Below are 18,329 nucleotides of genomic sequence, written 5' to 3' on the forward strand. Positions count from 1 at the left end.
CTGTACCCACGGAATACGCGCGATGTAAGCCTCATATTGATTGATTGATAATTATACGATAACTACTGAACAAATACTCGTCTCATGCTAGTGCCATCTCTGAGAACAATGACGATCTTGATCTATGTAAAATGTCACGCGGGCAGGAAGGTACTTTTAATTCAAAGGTTTCTTCTTCTTCATTTACATGGGCTGAAACTCCCAAGGCTTTTACATGTATGACCGTTTTTACGCCGCGAATTAGGCAACCATACGCTGCTTTGGGGAGATGCATACTTGATATTTTTGTGTTTTTATAACCCACCGAACTTTGACATGAATTACAGTTTCTTTTCCGTGCACACGGAGGGGGATAAGTCACTAGCAGGTCTGCACATAAGTTGACTTGGAAGAACAAAAAAATCTCCACCATAATCCAACAGACGCAACCAGGATTGGAACCCACGACCTTCCGCTTGGGAGGCTGACGTCTTATCCACGAGGCTACTACGTCCGTTGCTTCAAAGGTTTCCATGTGACCCTGACCTTGACGGCGGCCAGCAACTGTCCGAGATGCGACTCCACGTCCACCTTGGCGCTGACCAGACTGTTGACCCCCAGCAGTGCGTCCACCACCACCTGCAAGGGTCAGAGGTCACTTTTAATTCAAACAACATCAAACAATGACAAAGTTATTGTCACTGCAAACAATCCAACCGAAACTAATTTAACACAAATCAGTAAATGAGAAGGACAATATTTTTATGTCATTGTTTGAAGTAATATTGTTAATTTGCACAACTTTTGACTTCTTCAATTTTGCATTCTCGTCTAGTGTGTGCTTGGGTGTCTGCGTGAGAGAGAGAGAGAAAGAGAAAGAGAAAGAGAGAGAGAGAGAGAGAGAGAGAGAGAGAGAGAGAGAGAGCGAGGGAGAGAGAAAGAGAGAGAGAGAGAAAGAGAGAGAGAGAGAGAGAGAGAGAGAGAGAGAGAGAGATCAGATGGCAATGACAGCCAAACATCACTCACCCTACACTGCAGACTGTGATACAGCTCTAAGGACGGAACAGTGTGAAGCAGGTTCACCAGCGTTGTAAAACATGTGGCAGCATTGGCGCGGCTCAACCCCTCTTTATCTGTTGTCCTGCCAGTCAAAAACAGATACCAACTTTCTAACATTTGTGGAGTAAATTAATGAAAGTATTGAAACCAAAGAAGAAACAATTCAACTTTCATTTTCCAACTTCAACTGTGTAAGCGTCAATTCACTGTTTTCATCCATACTAGACATTACAGTGCACCATAGCTCAAGAGGTTGTCACTTTTGAATGGGAAAGAAAACAGCCATCATAATAATGGACTCCGGTTTGATGTTGTCATGCGAAACCCATGGATTACTGCCAATTCATCATTATAAAATGTACACTGTTATTCCTCATTTGCCTGTTTTATGCATTATTTGTAGATCTATGTTTTCTTTGGACATGATCATATTCTTTTTATGCTGCAGTCAGTCATGTCTAATTGAAGGCACACTTTGTGAACTAAACCTTTCTTCACAGTTACAGACCTAGGCTTAAGTCTCAATTCTTCAGCGTCCAACTTAACTCTATCAACTTTCATTTCCAGATGTCGCTACCCATGTAGTGTACAAACCTTTCTTCACAGTTGAGACAGTGACAAAAGGTCAGGTGTCATGTCTACTGTCCCGAATGACACACGATTGCTGACATTTCACCATTGCCAAAAGAATAAACAAATAAGAAATAGGTAGAAAATGAATGTGAAAACTGACTTTGATTGTTGATCAGTATTTTCTACACCACTAACAAATAATCTACTTACACATAGCTGTTTGGCAAATGTATGTTGCATGGGACACACTGACATGAAAGTGGAAGATGTTTTTCCCTCTAGAGAAACTACATATCAAGTTACAATTTTTGTGCTCTTCCATTCCAGTTGGCAATCAATTGTTAACGCATGTTATTAGAAAAAATAGAACGAAAACAGATTAGACAGAATGAAAAATGTACTGGTGATGTCATTTGGGACATACTGACATGAAAACGTCACCTTTTGTCATTGTCTCAGTTACAGACCTAGGCTTAAGTCTCAATTCTTCAGCGTCCAACTTAACTCTATCAACTTTCATTTCCAGATGTCCAACCCATGTAGTGCACAAACCTCATTGCCAGACACCTCAAGCAGTGTGCTGCATCCCCCAGGTTCCCCACGTCAGGTGTCGGCGTGTTGACGATGCTGGCCAGAATGCCCGACTCTCCCACTAGAACATCTTGGTACTGAAACAAAACAGCACATCAAAAAATAACAAACATTTTCTTATAACTGCACAAACCCCAAACTACTGTGAGGATCTTAGGCCAAAAAAAACAAGAAGGGCAAAGCCCATACGACTCACATGCTTTACACATTTTTCCTACCAAAATACATGTGACCTTGACCCAAGGTCAAGGTCATCCAAGGTCATGCAACACAAAGCTGTTAATTCAAGACATAGGAAGTACAATGGTGCTTATTGGCTCTTTCTACCATGAGATATGGTCACTTTTAGTGGTTCACTACCTTATTTTGGTCACATTTCATAAGGGTCAAAGTGACCTTGACCTTGATCATATGTGACCAAATGTGTCTCATGATGAAAGCATAACATGTGCCCCACATAATTTTTAAGTTTGAAACAGTTATCTTCCATAGTTCAGGGTCAAGGTCACTTCAAAATATGTATACAATCCAACTTTGAAGAGCTCCTGTGACCTTGACCTTGAAGCAAGGTAAACCAAACTGGTATCAAAATATGGGGCTTACTTTGCCCTATATATCATATATAGGTGAGGTATTGAATCTCAAAAACTTCAGAGAAAATGGGAAAAATGTGAAAAATAGCTGTTTTTTAGGCAACATTTATGGCCCCTGCGACCTTGACCTTGAAGCAAGGTCAAGATGCTATGTATGTTTTTTGGGGCCTTGTCATCATACACCATCTTGCCAAATTTGGTACTGATAGACTGAATAGTGTCCAAGAAATATCCAACGTTAAAGTTTTCCGGACGGACGGACGTCCGGACGACTCGGGTGAGTACATAGACTCATTTTTGCTTCGCATGTGAGTCAAAAATAGGTCTGTTTACGGTAACATAGGCCAAAAAAATAGGGTCGGTAGGTCGGGATTTTTTTTTTCTTCTCCAAAAACCCATATTTTTACGTTATTTTGCAAAAAAAACCAAAAGATTTTTTTTTCTCCCCCAAATGCCAAAAAAAAGTCTAGGGTCGCGCGAAAAAAATAGGGTCAGTCGGGTTACCGTAAACAGACTATTTTTTTTTTGGCCTTAAACAAATGTGCCAGAGCGCTGTTTAGAGAGATCTGATAAATAAAGGGAAGTAAGCGCTCTAAACGCATAGCACATGTAGCGTAATGTGGTGAGTGAGAGTTATAAGGAACCATTCTCCTGGCACCTGAGAGAATAACAAGCATTCAAATGAACACTGTTCACTTTAACACTTCTTCTTCAGCGTTCCTAGATCAGGCCTCAGATTTCCAGTCCAATATGGGTTACAATGAAGCTTGTGGTCGTGTCCAGGTCTTGTTTGGTGCCCCAGAGTTTCTCCGCTAGAGTAGCTCCATGCGGCCAGTGCTGTGTCCGTGCGTCTTGGTATAGGGGACAGGACTGCAGGATGTGCTCTGGGGTCTGTGGGCCTGTCTGACATGAGCAGTCAGGTGTGTGCGACACCCCAAGGCGATGCAGGTGGGCACGCAGTCGGCAGTGACCAGTCCGTAGTCTGAATATGGTGGTCTGCTGTTGACATTGTAGGTGAGGCATCTGATCATCAGATGGGTGGCTGTGTAGTTCTTCCCAGAGTGTTCTGTACTGATGTTTGACCAAAGTTTTGACCTCCCTGTAAGAGGCTGGCTGGTTTTCTTGCTCCAAACTGCTGCCAGACTTGGCCAGTTTGTCCGCCTCCTCGTTTCCAGCCAGGCCACAGTGAGCAGGAATCCACTGAACTGTCACCCGTGTGCGCTGTGACACTGAATCTACAGAGCTAAAGAGACAGGGCAACAGCTGGACAGAGGCGAAAAAACCCATCCCAGAGCCGAGAGAGATGGAGAAACGTCGTCAATGGCCTATGCTCTGCTGAGGTAAGCAAGTGCAGTAATACAATCTACCTGTAGAAATGGTTCCCAGTTGTCTTCCATGAGGACAGCAGCGGCTTTGAGCACGTCAGCCAGCGCCCAGTCAGCACACACCCTCATCACTTGGATCAGGAAGTCGGCCAGCTGTCGGCTGGTGTCGCCATACAGAGGGGAGACCTGAAACAAAGCACACATGTAATGCAGTCTTTCAAAGAATTTACATTGATGTGCAATGCAAGCTGGTGCTTAAATATTGGATTGCTTTGACAGCTGTAGAGGTTGGTAGTTTCATTCAGTATTCTTCAACAACTTTTACACTGCAATCTTCCAGGGGAGATAATAAAGTGTCTTGAGCTCGCTGATTGGAGCTATTCTCCAATGCAAGTGTGTGTGTTTCTCTCAGTCTCTGTCTGGGTGAGAAGACAATGAAAACAAATGTTTTTTTCAGCACTTTGTACCAAAGCGCTGTGAACACTAATGGGAAAAAACACCATATGCACACTGTATCAAACATATCCGTCTGCTAGTGCTAGTGCTATTGGTTATGTTTTGCCTGCTTTTTTTTCTTTAAGTTTCTTTCTTTTTTTTTTGGGGGGGGGGGGGGGGGGTTCATTAGCTGATCACATAATTTGTAAGCCTTCCTGGAACAATGCCATTTAAATCTAAATTCATAATATATTCAAAAGCACTCACCAGTCTGTATTTGATGAAGTTGTGAATGACTTGACACACTTTGGTAACCAGCCTCTCATGCTTCGAAGGTATTAGGTTACACAGCCTCTTCAGTAAACTGTTGCCCTGCTGAAAAATGAAATTCAAAAATGTGAATGTAAAATAAAATAAACAGAATGCAACGACATAAATAAATGTTTTCAGAACTAATTTAAGTTCTACCATTTTCAGTCACAGACGACATCGTCAGTACCTTTTTCTTCATACTTCATACTGAGGAAATCCCTGTGCAGGGCATTACTATCCTCCTTGGTTAGTGCGCTTTAGGTCCCTCTAGATCTAGAGCTCAGTTTCAGGCCCTGGGATGTGGGGCTAGCATACCACCCAGTGCTACCCTAGTACCTAGCGCACCAACTGCATAGGGCCCCAACGAAACATTACAATTTACAAACACAAAAACAGGACGACCAACATGGTGCAAGAGAGATGGTGCAAGAGAGATAGAATACTTCTAATAATATATCTACACTACTGATTTCTTGTGGTTCGGGATGGATGGAAAAGGGGGTTGGGTATGGAGAGGGAGTGATCTGGGGAGGAGGGGAAGGGTTCCAGGGGCTGGAACTGGAAGGGAGTGGATTTTGAACAGGGGGTGCGGTGCTTATATGAACTGCATGGCTCCTCTGAGCAAAATATCGCTGTTGATTATACTTGTATGTCAGCTTTTGGCAAAGTAAGCTATTCAAAAACGTTATTCAAACTGTAGTCTGTTATAATAGAACTGTAACTCGACAGTATTCAAATTCGGGTTACATTCCACGATGACTCAGTCATAGTCATAACGCAATAAAAACCTACCTCATTATTTATTACCAACGAATTACAATCAAGCGCGATGAGCTCGTCCAAAAGCAGATTGATGCTAGCTCTTGTTGCCTCGTCTTCTTTGAATACAAAAACCATCAGTTTCTTTTGACAACGTTCAAAACATGCCGTCGCATCTCTCGTGGCCTTGTAGGCAGCCATTTTCAAACAAGAAGGGAGGCATTTGTTATTCGACAACGTACTTTTTCCATTAGCACAACAATGTAATTATCACTGAAGGAAGACATTTTTATAACCAGAAAAGTATTGAACTGTTATACAAAATTGTATTTCTGTCTTTTGTTAAGCAAGATTTATGTTTAACACGAAACAAACCCCTTTTGAATTATCTGAATTTTCTTTAGAACTATAGCTACTCCCTCATCGTTACCAACATGGCGGCGCCCTTGGCAAGTCGTTCTGCTCTCCTTTTCACGTCGTTGCCGGCACGTTTACGCGTTTGTTGTGCGTGTGCAAGGTCATTTTCGGCTTCAAGGCTACAGAACCATGAATCTAAGGAGCAAAGGGAAACACATTTCGGTTTTCAATCGGTTCCGGAGGAGGAAAAAGAGCAAAAGGGTTGGTGTCAACAACACATTGTCACGTTTTCATGTGTACGTTTGCTGTAGCAGACGAATTTTTGGTCTGTGGGTAATGTGATGTCATGATGTGTGTGTGGGTGTGTATGTGTGTGTGTGTGTGTGTGTGTGTGTGTGTGTGTGTGTGTGAGAGAGAGAGAGAGAGAGAGAGAGAGAGAGAGAGAGAGAGAGAGAGAGAGAGAGAGAGAAAGAACTCAGAAAGTGTATTGTATAGGCCAACTGACCCGTTACAACCGGTGCATATATCAAACATGACAGCCTCTCTCTCTCTCTGTCTGAGAGAGAGAAAGAGAGAGAGAGAGAGAGAGAGAGAGAGAGAGAGAGAGAGAGAGAGAGAGAGAGAGAGAGAGGGAGGGAGACAGACAGACAGACAGTCAGTCAGTCGACAAACAAGACAGACTCTCTCAGTCACTGAAGCTAATGAGATGCCTTGCCTTGGTGTTTTCATGTGTATAGCTTGGTAATATAGCTTAAAAAAAAAGGGGGGGGGAGTTACACAGAGGCTAATTAGAAAAACTGTGTTCAAGAGAAATCTACAAAATTCAGAATAAAACAAAACAAAAATTGTAGGTTATTGAAACGTTTATGTGAGAGTCATTCACGATTTTTAGTTCATTTTTTGTAACATGATTATTTGTCTGTGTGTCTACTTAAAAAACCACTGGGTCGACGTACTGTAAATGTAACGTTTTGTTATGTCAATAATTAAACATTCCAATAACCTACAACTCTTATTTTTTGATAATGTGTGCAAGAGAGTGGAATGAGTTCAATCAAGAGGTGACATGATAGACACTTTTAAATTCTTGAAGGGAGTCTACCAGAGCCAGAGGCCCAAGTTGACCAAACCACAAAGTACATCTCATGACACAAGAGGAAACAGTCAGAAACTCTTCAAAAACTTTGCAACTTGTACAAGAGTGCGAAGAACTTTTTTCTCAGAGAGAGTGGTCCTTGACTGGAATAGCCTGCCAGACAATGTCATAGCAGTCGACACCGTCAACACCTTCAAGTCAAAACTAGACACGTACTGGAACTCTACTAGGAATATATACATCCCAAGCTACCAATGCTAGAGCCCACGCACAGCAGCTTATTTTCATACCAAGATCAGCGAACAGGTTTTCTATAAACCTACAACGTCGCACAAGTACAAGTACCACACTCTACAGCCTCACCACCACCACCACCTCCACCCCAAGGGTTAAATGTCCCAAACTGTCAGCTTCTTCATACTGATCTCATATTGTTTCTCATGTTTTTTTCTGTGCAGTGTATGAGGTATTTGAGAATGTTGCTGGCAGTTACGACCTGATGAATGATACGATGAGCGTTGGAATTCATCGGCTGTGGAAGGATCTTTTCATGCGACGCCTGTCTCCAGCACCAGGCACCAAGCTTGTGGATGTTGCTGGTGGCACTGGTATTATGTTCACTTTTCTTTTTGCTTGTTCCACACATACAGTAAAGTAGAATGAAAAAAATAACCACAAACAAATCATCAAAGTATGCATGCACGAATACTCAATAGTCATGTGCGGACACACACACGAACACATTTACACAGTTGTAAAATAAGAGAGGTTTAAGCACACATACAAACAGACATTAAAAATTTCATCGAGAAGTAATTAAAAACAAAAAAAGAGGCATATTTAGACTACAAACATTGTGAGGCTGTGCGGACCCATGTTTCTCAAAGAAGGAAATGAAAAGCATGGGTCCGCACGGCCCTACGATGACTTCCATGTGTAGTCGATAACCCAGACGGGCGAAGGTTATAATTCATTATTTTCTGTTGCATTTGGCTGTTGAAATTATAAGACAAGTCTTTGAAATTACATTTCTGTTGGTTTTTTCTGTGTTTTTTTTCTAGGTGACATTGCCTTCAGATTCCTGCAGTTTGCAGGAAATGAATCATCCAGACCTTCGACTTTTAACCAGATGCCAAACCCTTTGACACAAGACTTTGACATCAAGCTGCCAAAAGAGGTTGAAATGGGACTGTTTGTGGATCCTGCAGAAAGCCAGGTAGATGACTCTTCCTCCTCCTCGTCAGACGAAGAAGGCGACAGACTGAGACCAGGGAGCAGAGCTGCGACTCATGTGACTGTGTGTGACATCAACCAGGCCATGCTGGACGTCGGCAAGCAGAGAGCAGATAAACTGGGTTTCACTTCAGGTACTGTGCTGGGATGGCTATTGCAATTGTGTGTGTGTGTGCGTGTGTGTGTGTGTGTGGGTGTGTGTGTGTAGGTGTGCATATATATGTGTGTGTGTGTATGGGTGTACATGTATGTGTGAGTGTGTGTGTGTGTAGGTGTGCATATGTATTTATGTGTGGGTGTGGGTGTGTGTGTGTGGGGGGTGTATATATCACTTGATGGGTTTGTGGGCATCACTCACTGACTCAGTGTGTGTGCAAGTGTGTGATGTGTGCCTGCGTGTATGCATGTCTGTTTTGCAAAGTGGATTGCCTCTAGCTTACAAGAGAATTATGTGAGATGTACTTGTATTCCAGGTATTTCTTGGGTGCAAGGCAATGCAGAGGACCTTCAATTTGAAGACAATTCTTTTGATGCCTACACCATAGCTTTTGGCATCCGTAACTGTACTAATGTGCAACAGGTAAGAGTAATTAAGCTCAACATTTGTGTACTTTGGTTTTGATGAGCAGAGATTATTGGTCATTTGTATCCATACTGAATGTGAATGGTGCAAGGATGGAAACCAGGGAAAGAGAAGATGGACATGTTTTGTTAAATTAAAATCATATTGAAGTTTCATTTTGGAACCTTTAACAATACTTACGGTATTGTTCTTTTGAAGGTAGAAATCAACAAAAATGTAAGTGAACAGAATATAATGTGGGTAATTAATCTCTCTGATTGCAGGTACTGAACGAGGCTCACAGGGTGCTGAAGCCAGGCGGTCGCTTCATGTGTCTGGAGTTCAGTCAGGTCACCAACCCGTTGCTGCGCAGGTACTCAGTCCTTTTTTTTGTTTTTTTTTAATTTGCCAAGCACATCATTGTGGGGCTTTTAATCAAAAATCAAGCATCCATCTACAACGTATCATCATTCATCCTTTAACATTTACACAATACTGAAATATCTCAACGCTAATTCATATCCTAACATCACATTTATATCAATAGGCCTACCATATCTATACTTACTGATACACATTTTTGAAATGAGAAAAATATGATTAATAATTTTGTTTATGGGGGTTTGCACTTCAGGTACGTGAGTCTTATTTGCCCCAGACAAGGTGGTGTGGGTCTGGTAGCTCAGTTTGTAAAGCACAGGGCCAGACTTCATTGTGTTTCTCGGGTCACAGGTTCAAATCCAGGCTGAGACAGATACGGGTAAAGTTTATATGATGAGGCAGAGATGGCATCCATGTCCCAGTGTCACCACCATGGCACATCAAAGACCTCGATCATTCTGTCAGATGTGCAGTCGGCGAATTACACCTAAAAACGCACACACCTAGGTTGCTTCTAGCTTGACACTGGCAGGAAGGGTTCCGAATTTCTCAGTAGTGGGACAATAAAGTATGAACAGAAACCAAGGTAGGAGTGTATCCATGAATATACAAATGTTGCTTGTTTCTAGCGCAACCTGCCTTCTTAGTAAATCATTATGAGGTACATGATGTTTCCTGAAAAATGTGTATATGTATTAAAAAGGCATCTATGGATGATAAAACAGCTTGTCACTCCTGCCAATGCTCAGTACTTGTTGTCTAAAGAGCAAAGATAGTCTACATAAGTACTCTTTGTCATTTCTCTATCTTTGGGTGTGTACTGTGTTACTTCCCTTTGACAATGACGTGTACTCTCAAAACTCTTGCTCACTCTGATCCTGGTTTTTTTTCTTCTAGTATCCAAAGATTTGTTCGTTTGCTATTATGTACTGGGATTTATATGGATCCTTTGAAAACATAACAAAATCCTTCAGATACAAAGGAGTGATGTTTCTAAGATGATTTAGAAATGTGTTCACTTTATTTTCAGAAACCATTGAGTCACCTGCTGGATACATGGGAAAAGTTAAATGGTCAACTGCCAACTCTTTGTTTCAGCGTGTATGACTCCTACTCATTCAACGTGATACCAGTGCTTGATACATGATAGAAGCTAAATGGTCAACTGCCAACTCTTTGTTTCAGCGTGTATGACTCTTACTCATTCAACGTGATACCAGTGCTTGATACATGATAAAAGCTAAATGGTCAACCGTGGACTCTTTGTTTCAGCGTGTATGACTCCTACTCATTCAACGTGATACCCGTGATGGGACAGGTGATTGCCCGGGACTGGAAGTCCTACCAGTACCTAGTGGAGAGCATACGACAATTCCCTGACCAGGTATATAGTACTTTGCCCTTGACTTTTTTATCAAGATAATATTTATTTATATTTATATGGGAGATTTATATAGCGCTTGACGTTCTCTAAGCACTTTACATATTAATTTCTGCCGTGTGAGATGGAATTTTTTTACACAATATATCACGCATTCATATCAGCCAGTAAATCTCAAGCCATTACGGCGAATATTTACTTTTCGCGGCCTATTATTCCAAGTCACACGGGTATTTGGTGGAAATTTTTTTTTAATCTATGCCTATACATTTTTGCCGGGAAAGACCCTTTTGTCAATCGTGGGATCTTTAACATGCACACCCCAATGTAGTGTACGATTTGCAGCATGTGTACTCACACAAAAGCTATATATGCACACCAGAAAGGCTATTGGACGTGGAGAGTGTGCAGGTGACTTATGAACTTTTAGATCTTAGTTCCAGCTGAGCTGTCTTATGGAATTGGCTTGGCTAGTGTAGTGGAACCCCCCTTTTAGGACCTCCGTCAGATTTTCTTTTTGTAAGCTCTGTGGACTGAGTGGCCGAGTGGTAACGCACTTGCGCTCGGAAGCGAGAGGTTGCGAGTTCGACCCTGGGTCAGGGCGTTAGCAATTTTCTCCCCCCTTTCCTAACCTAGGTGGTGGGTTCAAGTGCTAGTCTTTCGGATGAGACGAAAAACCGAGGTCCCTTCGTGTACACTACATTGGGGTGTGCGCGTTAAAGATCCCACGATTGATAAAAGGGTCTTTCCTGGCAAAATTGTATAGGCATAGATAAAAATGTCCACCAAAATACCCGTGTGACTTGGAATAACAGGCCGTGAAAAGTAGGATATGCGCCGAAATGGCTGCGATCTGCTGGCCGATGTGAATGCGTGATGTATTGTGTAAAAAAAATTCCATCTCACACGGCATAAATAAATCCCTGCGCCTTGAATATGTGCGCGATGTAAATTGCATAAAAATAATAATTAAATAAAAAATCCCTGCGCTTAGAACTGTACCCACGGAATACGCGCGATATAAGCCTCATATTGATTGATTGATTAAATTATAAACCCATTTAAGACTCCCACTTTTAAAACTTGATTTTCTTAGATTTGTTTTAGGTTTTAAAGGGGGTTTGCGCTATATGCCTGAAAAACAAATGCAACTGAAGATATTTTCATGTTATGAAAGAGGAAGTTGCAGTTATTCAGTAAGTCAAAAGGTAAACTATTTCCAGTTTAGTACTGTGTGCAGACCAGTATTCTCCTACAGATGGCATGCAATCATTGTGTATAGTACTGTGTGCAGACCAGTATTCTCCTACAGATGGCATGCAATCATTGTGTATAGTACTGTGTGCAGACCAGTATTCTCCTACAGATGGCATGCAATCATTGTGTATAGTACTGTGTGCAGACCAGTATTCTCCTACAGATGGCATGCAATCATTGTGTATAGTACTGTGTGCAGACCAGTATTCTCCTACAGATGGCATGCAATCATTGTGTATAGTACTGTGTGCAGACCAGTATTCTCCTACAGATGGCATGCAATCATTGTGTATAGTACTGTGTGCAGACCAGTATTCTCCTACAGATGGCATGCAATCATTGTGTATAGTACTGTGTGCAGACCAGTATTCTCCTACAGATGGCATGCAATCGTATAACAATGAGCTTTCAATGTGAACACGAACTGAAGCAGAAGTTAACTCAAAACGTACTGTGCAAATTGATTGCTGAAATGCCTGTTGCAAAGTCTGCCAAACACATCTCGTATATATTGTGGCTCACTTGTCTTTCCTTGTCTGCTGTTTTCCTCTCTAAGCGCAGGCCATTCATTCAATTGCAGTTCATGTTCACATTAAAGCCTTGGTCAGTTGTAGTTGTCTCCCATACTCCTAACTTTAGTGTGCTGTAGACGTGTGTATGCAAACGGCTCATACTGCAAACGGTTCGGAAAACGCAAGATCTGCACTGCACAACTTCAGTGCACCTGTACGCGAGAGCGATCAGTCGCTTTTTGAAGATTTCTAGCTATCATGAAAGGAAAATTACCAAATAACGCGCTGCCTGAAGGAATGGAGTTCTTATTGGACAATGACTGCGCTTAATTGAAAACGATAGGACATCTGACTGCCATGCGGCTATTGGAATCGGACATTTGAGCCTTTTAATCGGTCTATGTCCCATGTCTGACGCCTAACGACATCCCTGCAATTGACATGATGAATATTGATTGCTGAAATGTCTGCATGGCAAACAAAGAAACAAGAAACAGCTCAGCCCAATAAACGTGTGATGAATCATGGCAAGCAGGAATTCCTCTTATTGACATGCAGCATTAGGGAGCCATGGGGGAGCCATTCAGTTAGCATTATTGATAGTGCACGCTCAGCCCAATCCTCAGATACCAAAAAAATCAAGTAGGGTGGTTTATATAAAAACCCTGTCTCCTTTTTCTCTGACTGTCCCATCCTGTCTGTCTCTCTTTAAGGCACTTAGCTCTGCTGCAGTTCTTGTCATTTTTGTTGTTGTTACACTTTCTTCTGAATCTAATAGGGCAAGAGAGTTTAACACTTTGGTAAGTGTGATGATTCTTTTTATTGGTTGGCTCATAGCTGTAAATGCTGTACTGTTTCTTCATCCAACAGGAGGAGTTTGCAGACATGATTCGAGACAGTGGGCTGAGAATGGTCACGTACGAGAACCTTACATTTGGCATTGCAGCCATACACTCGGGGTTTAAACTTCGCAGATGAACGCGATACAGGTTGGAGGATTCTTGCATCAACATGGAGTGTTTAGCATATTAAAGGCACACTGAAGAGAAACTGTGCAGACAATTGCTGGGAGAAAAAACTGTACTGATTTGTCTACTGGTGGACCTGACATTTTACTGTGATGCACGGATGAGATGTTTGCCAAAGTCAAGTCAGGCTTTCTTTAATATCTTGATAAGATAAGAGTAATTTTAGTGGTGATGATGCATAATACTGCAAACACAGCATTAAAAAATTGCAAGCATTTATAAGCTAACAGTTAAACAGACTTATGGAATAAACATCTCAGATACAAGATGATTTATCAGTGTATGTAAAAGTGTCTTTCAAGTCTGAAACTCTTCCAGTCAAACTGGTCATAGATTTTATTTTTGTTTTTTAAAGAAAAATACCACTAGTGAATCCAGCAACTTTGGTGCATATGTGGACACTTTTCTGTGTTGCCTAAGGATCCTTTAGAAGATAAACGCATCTTAATGCTACTGAGATCAGTACTGCCATGTATCTGTTTCAAGGGAATGACCGCTGTAAAAGAAGTACTGGCTATTTGTCTGGTATATCTTACTTAGCTGTTGGCAAGTATTTTACAAGCCTCTCCGCAATCAGTCCAAAAGTTATATGACCCAGGATGAGTGAGCACTTTACAGCAGTCATCATTTCTAATGTAAAATTGTATGTTGAAGTTTATACAGTGGAACCCATCTTTTACCCCCCCCCCCCCCCCACCCCCTACATTTAACACTTCCCCCATTTTTATAAGACCTTGCTCTTTCAGATTTTCTGTTAATAATCTGCATTAATTTAATTACCTCCCTTTTGAGACTCCCCCAGTTTATTTTTCAGGTGTGTTTTTGTACTTCCCAAAATGGGGATTCCACTGTTTGACAACTATGGACATTTCTTGTCAAATCAAATTCATGCAGAGGTTCTTGTGTTGAATGAACGATGATGGGTGATTGTGATGATTGTATGGATACAGAGGCATCATGTATTGTCATCATTTTTCTGATTTTGAGTCTTGTCAATAACTTGCTCTCATGTGAATATAATAAAGACCAGTATAATTGGGTTTTTTTAAATTAAAATGTAGTTGTATGAAAATTGTTGCTGATGTTGCTCAGAATGAGAGGACACACACACACACACACACACACACACACACACACACACACACACACACACACACACACACACACACACACACACACACACATATATATATATTTCATTCACAATGCAGTCACTAACAATTCAATTTTTATTGAAGCAGCATGTTCTGAACAATGAAAGCGCACATGTTTTTAGTATCTACCCCTTTCAGTCAAAACCACTGGAAGCACATGTTAAGTATCGACAGCCTACTCTGATCCACCAACAATGTGATATGTTAATCATCCATTTAATTCATTAGCCTACTCATGTGATTAGGCCAACAACAAAAAATTGTCTGTTTCTGGTCACCCAACCGACCCTAAATTTCGGCGCCGACCCTAAACTTTTTTTTTCCAAACTCAAAATTTTTTTATATTTTTTTGGTGGTAAAGGACAGGGTGAGAAAATGAACAACAAAAACGTGTGAAAACGAAAGTCCGCTGACGATTTGTAAATGTGTTGAGTGTCTTGTCTCTATGTATAGTGAATCCAGTCTCTTTGCGCGATTTTTAAAGTTAGTTTTATTGGTCTACATTTGGGGTAAAAAAATTTTTAAAAAATCCCGACCTACCGACCCTATTTTTTTTAGCCATGTTACCAGAAACAGACAATTTTTTTTTTTTGGCCTTAGTGCTAATAATTTTAAGTACTGATTCAGGCATTGCACACTTTACAATCAAATGAAGATTTGCACGCACACATAGATTTTTATTCATTTGGCATTTTCAGCATGCTGCTTAAAGTTGTTGTTTTTTAAAAGCAACTTATTTCCATTACGCACCACAAATACAATGAAAATGATGTAATGATTCAACTAGTAAATTATCTCGGCAAAAAATAAAAGAACATTTAATAAACCAAAAAGAATCAGTATGGAAAGTAAAATCTGTGTCATTTTATCACATTTAACACAAACAAATAACGGAAATTAAACATTTTGAAAGGTGTTAGAAAACCTGAAACAGTTTTAGTGATTACATTCATGTAAAATGATGAAATGATTATTCGGTTATAAAAGATGAAAGATTTACTCTTGAGATTCTATCAAGATAGCCACCAGCTCACGTAAAGTCAAATTTTTTGTTAACATGAAATGAATACAGATAACATGGCATTTTCTAGCGTATCACCAACTCATGTCCCTAAAAGGAAAATTTCCTGTGAGGACGTGAAGGACCCCCCATTTCATAACATGGCACATAGGATGAAAATACATAATTATGCAGTGATAACATTGTAAAAACGATTGTGATGAATTAGATGCGTGAATGGTTGGGTAGGGTCTGAGCTTGGACAGGGATGTATGTATATAACAGTCTGCTTTTAAAACAGAAATGGTGAATCTGAGAGAACCAAAGAGGTACATGTAACTACATATAGCTCGTAAACTTCATTTTGATACAAATATAGACTTGTATGGATTTCGTTTTCACGGTGTAAGACAGGTTGGAATAGCATATGTTTGTGTGAGTGTTGGTGTGTGTCTGCGTGTGTCCGAGCATGACGTGTGCACATGATTGTGCATTCATGGACTTGCGAATTCATGTGTGTTTGTGTTAATGTACATGTGCGCGCTGGATTTGTATCCAGTTGGCCACTGTCAGCGTGAGTTCGTCCCCACGTTCGGCGAGAGATTTATTTCTCAGAGTCAACTTTGTGTGCAGACTCTCCTCGGTGTCCGAACACCCCCCGTGTGTACACGCAAGCACAAGACCAAGTGCGCACGAAAAAGATCCTGTAATCCATGTCAGAGTTCGGTGGGTTATAGAAACACGAAAATACCCAGCATGCTTCCCCCGAAAGCGGCGTATGGCTGCCTAAATGTCGGGGTAAGAACGGTCATACACGTAAAATTCCACTCGTGCAAAAAACACGTGGTGTACGTGGGAGTTTCAGCCCACGAACGCAGAAGAAGAAAAATGTACATGTATGTGTGTTCATAAATGCATGTGTGTGATCTTTACTGCAAATGGAAAGTTGCCACAACCAGTCAAGAAGAGTTCATCAGTTATCTGCGATAGTTCAGTGACAGCAATACACGGTATTATGCGTGTTAACTATGTAACCGAGTGCCGAAACACTACGATCACCTCGGGAAGCGAAGTGCAATCAAACAGGTTTGAAAATGTTTAGGGCTAATTTCTTAACCCTATAAAAACTGTTATGCAAACCCGAAGGTTTCCATGAACATACAGACAATCGGAAACCACCAGACCCTATCACAAACAGAACTCTACAAACCACAGGTGTTGACTTTAAAGGCCAACAACCTGGGAGCAGAGTACGTTGTGAAAGGAGCGGTAGCCTCCCCTGTCACAACTATAAAAACTCCCTTTCTCCAATCCAGCGAAAAAGCCAAAGCAAATCCACCAGCAAATAAAGACAGCTACAACCTCTCACAAAAGCAGCACCACCGTGAACCTCGCCGGCCTGGATGTAAGTGTTATTGTTCTGACGTTGTTGTGACGGCTCAGGGAATGTGACGTTTTTATCACGCTTTGACGTAATGCTGATCTCATCGCGTGACGTAGGCAGGTCTATAGTGACGTCATCGCGGGGCAATGCCAATGAGGGCGGAGCGTTGCAGAGATCACTGCTGCAGAAGCACATGGTCATCCCGCCTTTCTTGAAGCAGGCAGAAGATTTGGCTGGAACGTCCGCCGTACACTCGAAAACTGTGCTGTCCGCTAAAACAAAACAACAACACAGTTTTTACCGACGTGTCACGTGTTGATGTCCGTAATAGGTTTGGAGGCTTGTGAGAACGTTACTGAAATAAACTAGTTGGTCAGAAAAATGGAACATAAATATATTGAGGTTAAAACGTGTTTTTAAAAAAATATTTTACAAGAGCAAGTGCACTTGCAAAGTCCATGAGGCGATGGGAGAGGTAATGACTCAGAACTTGACAGAAGCTCTGTTGAAAGTGCACAAGCAACCGCTAGTGTTTTAGTGTACGTAACCATATCCCCCCCCCCACCCCTCTGTCTTGTCGGTACCCCTTCCTTCCTCCTCCCCATCCATTGCCCCGGCACCCACACCCCCTCCCTATTTTACATTTTTATTTTTTACGAGGTCAGCATAACTTCAGCCTCATTTCTTTCATGTTCCAAATAGACAGATTTATTGTGATTTGAACGACACTCTGGCCTCGCTTGAGCACAGCAGCGAGAGAGAGAGAATTCCATGCTAGAGATAACATCGGGATCGATACATGTTTCAACACAACCAGACATTTCAGGAAATTGCACTGTCTATAAAATACCAGTACAAAAACAGCCCGACACACTGATGCAAGCAACTGACCACGCTTGGGCCCTGTGTCAGTAGGGGACACGGACGGCAATTTCACTGGGAAATGGAGTTAAGAGGATGAATGATTCTTCGCCGTGTCCCTTGTCACTTAAAATTGCAATACGAGGCAATCGTGATGAGCATCTTCAAAGAACGGTGCTCGGCTGGAGTGTTCTCTTGTTCGAACTGCCACTCCGGCTTTGCTGCAATAATGGGAGATTTTGTCAGAGTGTGTGGAGGGTTTTTCGAGGGCTTCAGGACATGCGGAATTATTGACAGAAAAGCGGTTGTTAAGAAACTGTTTCTTTCTTTTTATCTATCATTCTGTGTGTGTGTTTTCTTTAAGTACTTTATGAAAGCTATATATTGAACAAGTGTGGTTGCGCGCGCGTTAAAACACACACACACACACAGACACACACACACACACACACACACACACACACACACACATACATACACACACACTTTATTCTTTG

The 18,329-nt window shown here is 41.5% G+C and overlaps 3 protein-coding genes across 7 annotated transcripts in view; 1 reads left to right on the forward strand and 2 right to left on the reverse strand.

The window, feature by feature from the left end:
- The window catches only part of LOC138976627 (HEAT repeat-containing protein 6-like), a 42,503-nt gene extending 36,677 nt beyond the window's left edge, over positions 1-5,826 (reverse strand). For both annotated transcript variants that reach the window (XM_070349495.1, XM_070349496.1), the window contains exons 1-6: positions 5,660-5,826; positions 4,823-4,930; positions 4,163-4,306; positions 2,164-2,279; positions 1,006-1,120; positions 526-618 (exon numbers count right to left, since the gene is read on the reverse strand). In XM_070349495.1, the coding sequence (XP_070205596.1) occupies positions 526-618; positions 1,006-1,120; positions 2,164-2,279; positions 4,163-4,306; positions 4,823-4,930; positions 5,660-5,764 (681 nt within the window). In that variant the 5' untranslated portion in view covers positions 5,765-5,826. The remainder of the gene's footprint in view (positions 1-525; positions 619-1,005; positions 1,121-2,163; positions 2,280-4,162; positions 4,307-4,822; positions 4,931-5,659) is intronic.
- A 231-nt stretch (positions 5,827-6,057) lies between these two features.
- Positions 6,058-14,509, forward strand: LOC138976631 (ubiquinone/menaquinone biosynthesis C-methyltransferase UbiE-like). Of its 2 annotated transcripts, XM_070349499.1 has the most exons (7): positions 6,058-6,244; positions 7,538-7,687; positions 8,141-8,446; positions 8,786-8,892; positions 9,159-9,247; positions 10,528-10,639; positions 13,276-14,509. In XM_070349499.1, exons 1-7 carry the CDS (start codon positions 6,061-6,063, stop codon positions 13,381-13,383), a joined length of 1,056 nt encoding a protein of 351 aa, XP_070205600.1. In that variant the 5' UTR covers positions 6,058-6,060; the 3' UTR covers positions 13,384-14,509. The 2 variants fall into 2 exon arrangements, with proteins under 2 accessions (XP_070205600.1, XP_070205601.1); XM_070349500.1 differs by lacking the exons at positions 10,528-10,639; positions 13,276-14,509 and adding an exon at positions 10,354-10,521.
- A 139-nt stretch (positions 14,510-14,648) lies between these two features.
- Positions 14,649-18,329, reverse strand: part of LOC138976632 (uncharacterized) — a 75,418-nt gene continuing 71,737 nt past the window's right edge. For all 3 annotated transcript variants that reach the window (XM_070349504.1, XM_070349501.1, XM_070349503.1), the window contains exon 4: positions 14,649-17,243. In XM_070349504.1, the coding sequence (XP_070205605.1) occupies positions 16,876-17,243 (368 nt within the window). In that variant the 3' untranslated portion in view covers positions 14,649-16,875. The remainder of the gene's footprint in view (positions 17,244-18,329) is intronic.

This window comes from Littorina saxatilis, linkage group LG9, assembly GCF_037325665.1.
Source record: "Littorina saxatilis isolate snail1 linkage group LG9, US_GU_Lsax_2.0, whole genome shotgun sequence".
Classification (NCBI taxonomy): domain Eukaryota; kingdom Metazoa; phylum Mollusca; class Gastropoda; order Littorinimorpha; family Littorinidae; genus Littorina; species Littorina saxatilis.

Coding starts and splice junctions, on each gene's coding strand:
- LOC138976631 (XM_070349499.1), top strand. CDS start 6,061: ATGGCGGCGCCCTTGGCAAGTCGTTCTGCTCTCCTTTTCACGTCGTTG. Junction 8,447..8,785: donor TAAACTGGGTTTCACTTCAG/GTACTGTGCTGG, acceptor CTTGTATTCCAG/GTATTTCTTGGGTGCAAGGC. Junction 10,640..13,275: donor TACGACAATTCCCTGACCAG/GTATATAGTACT, acceptor TTCATCCAACAG/GAGGAGTTTGCAGACATGAT.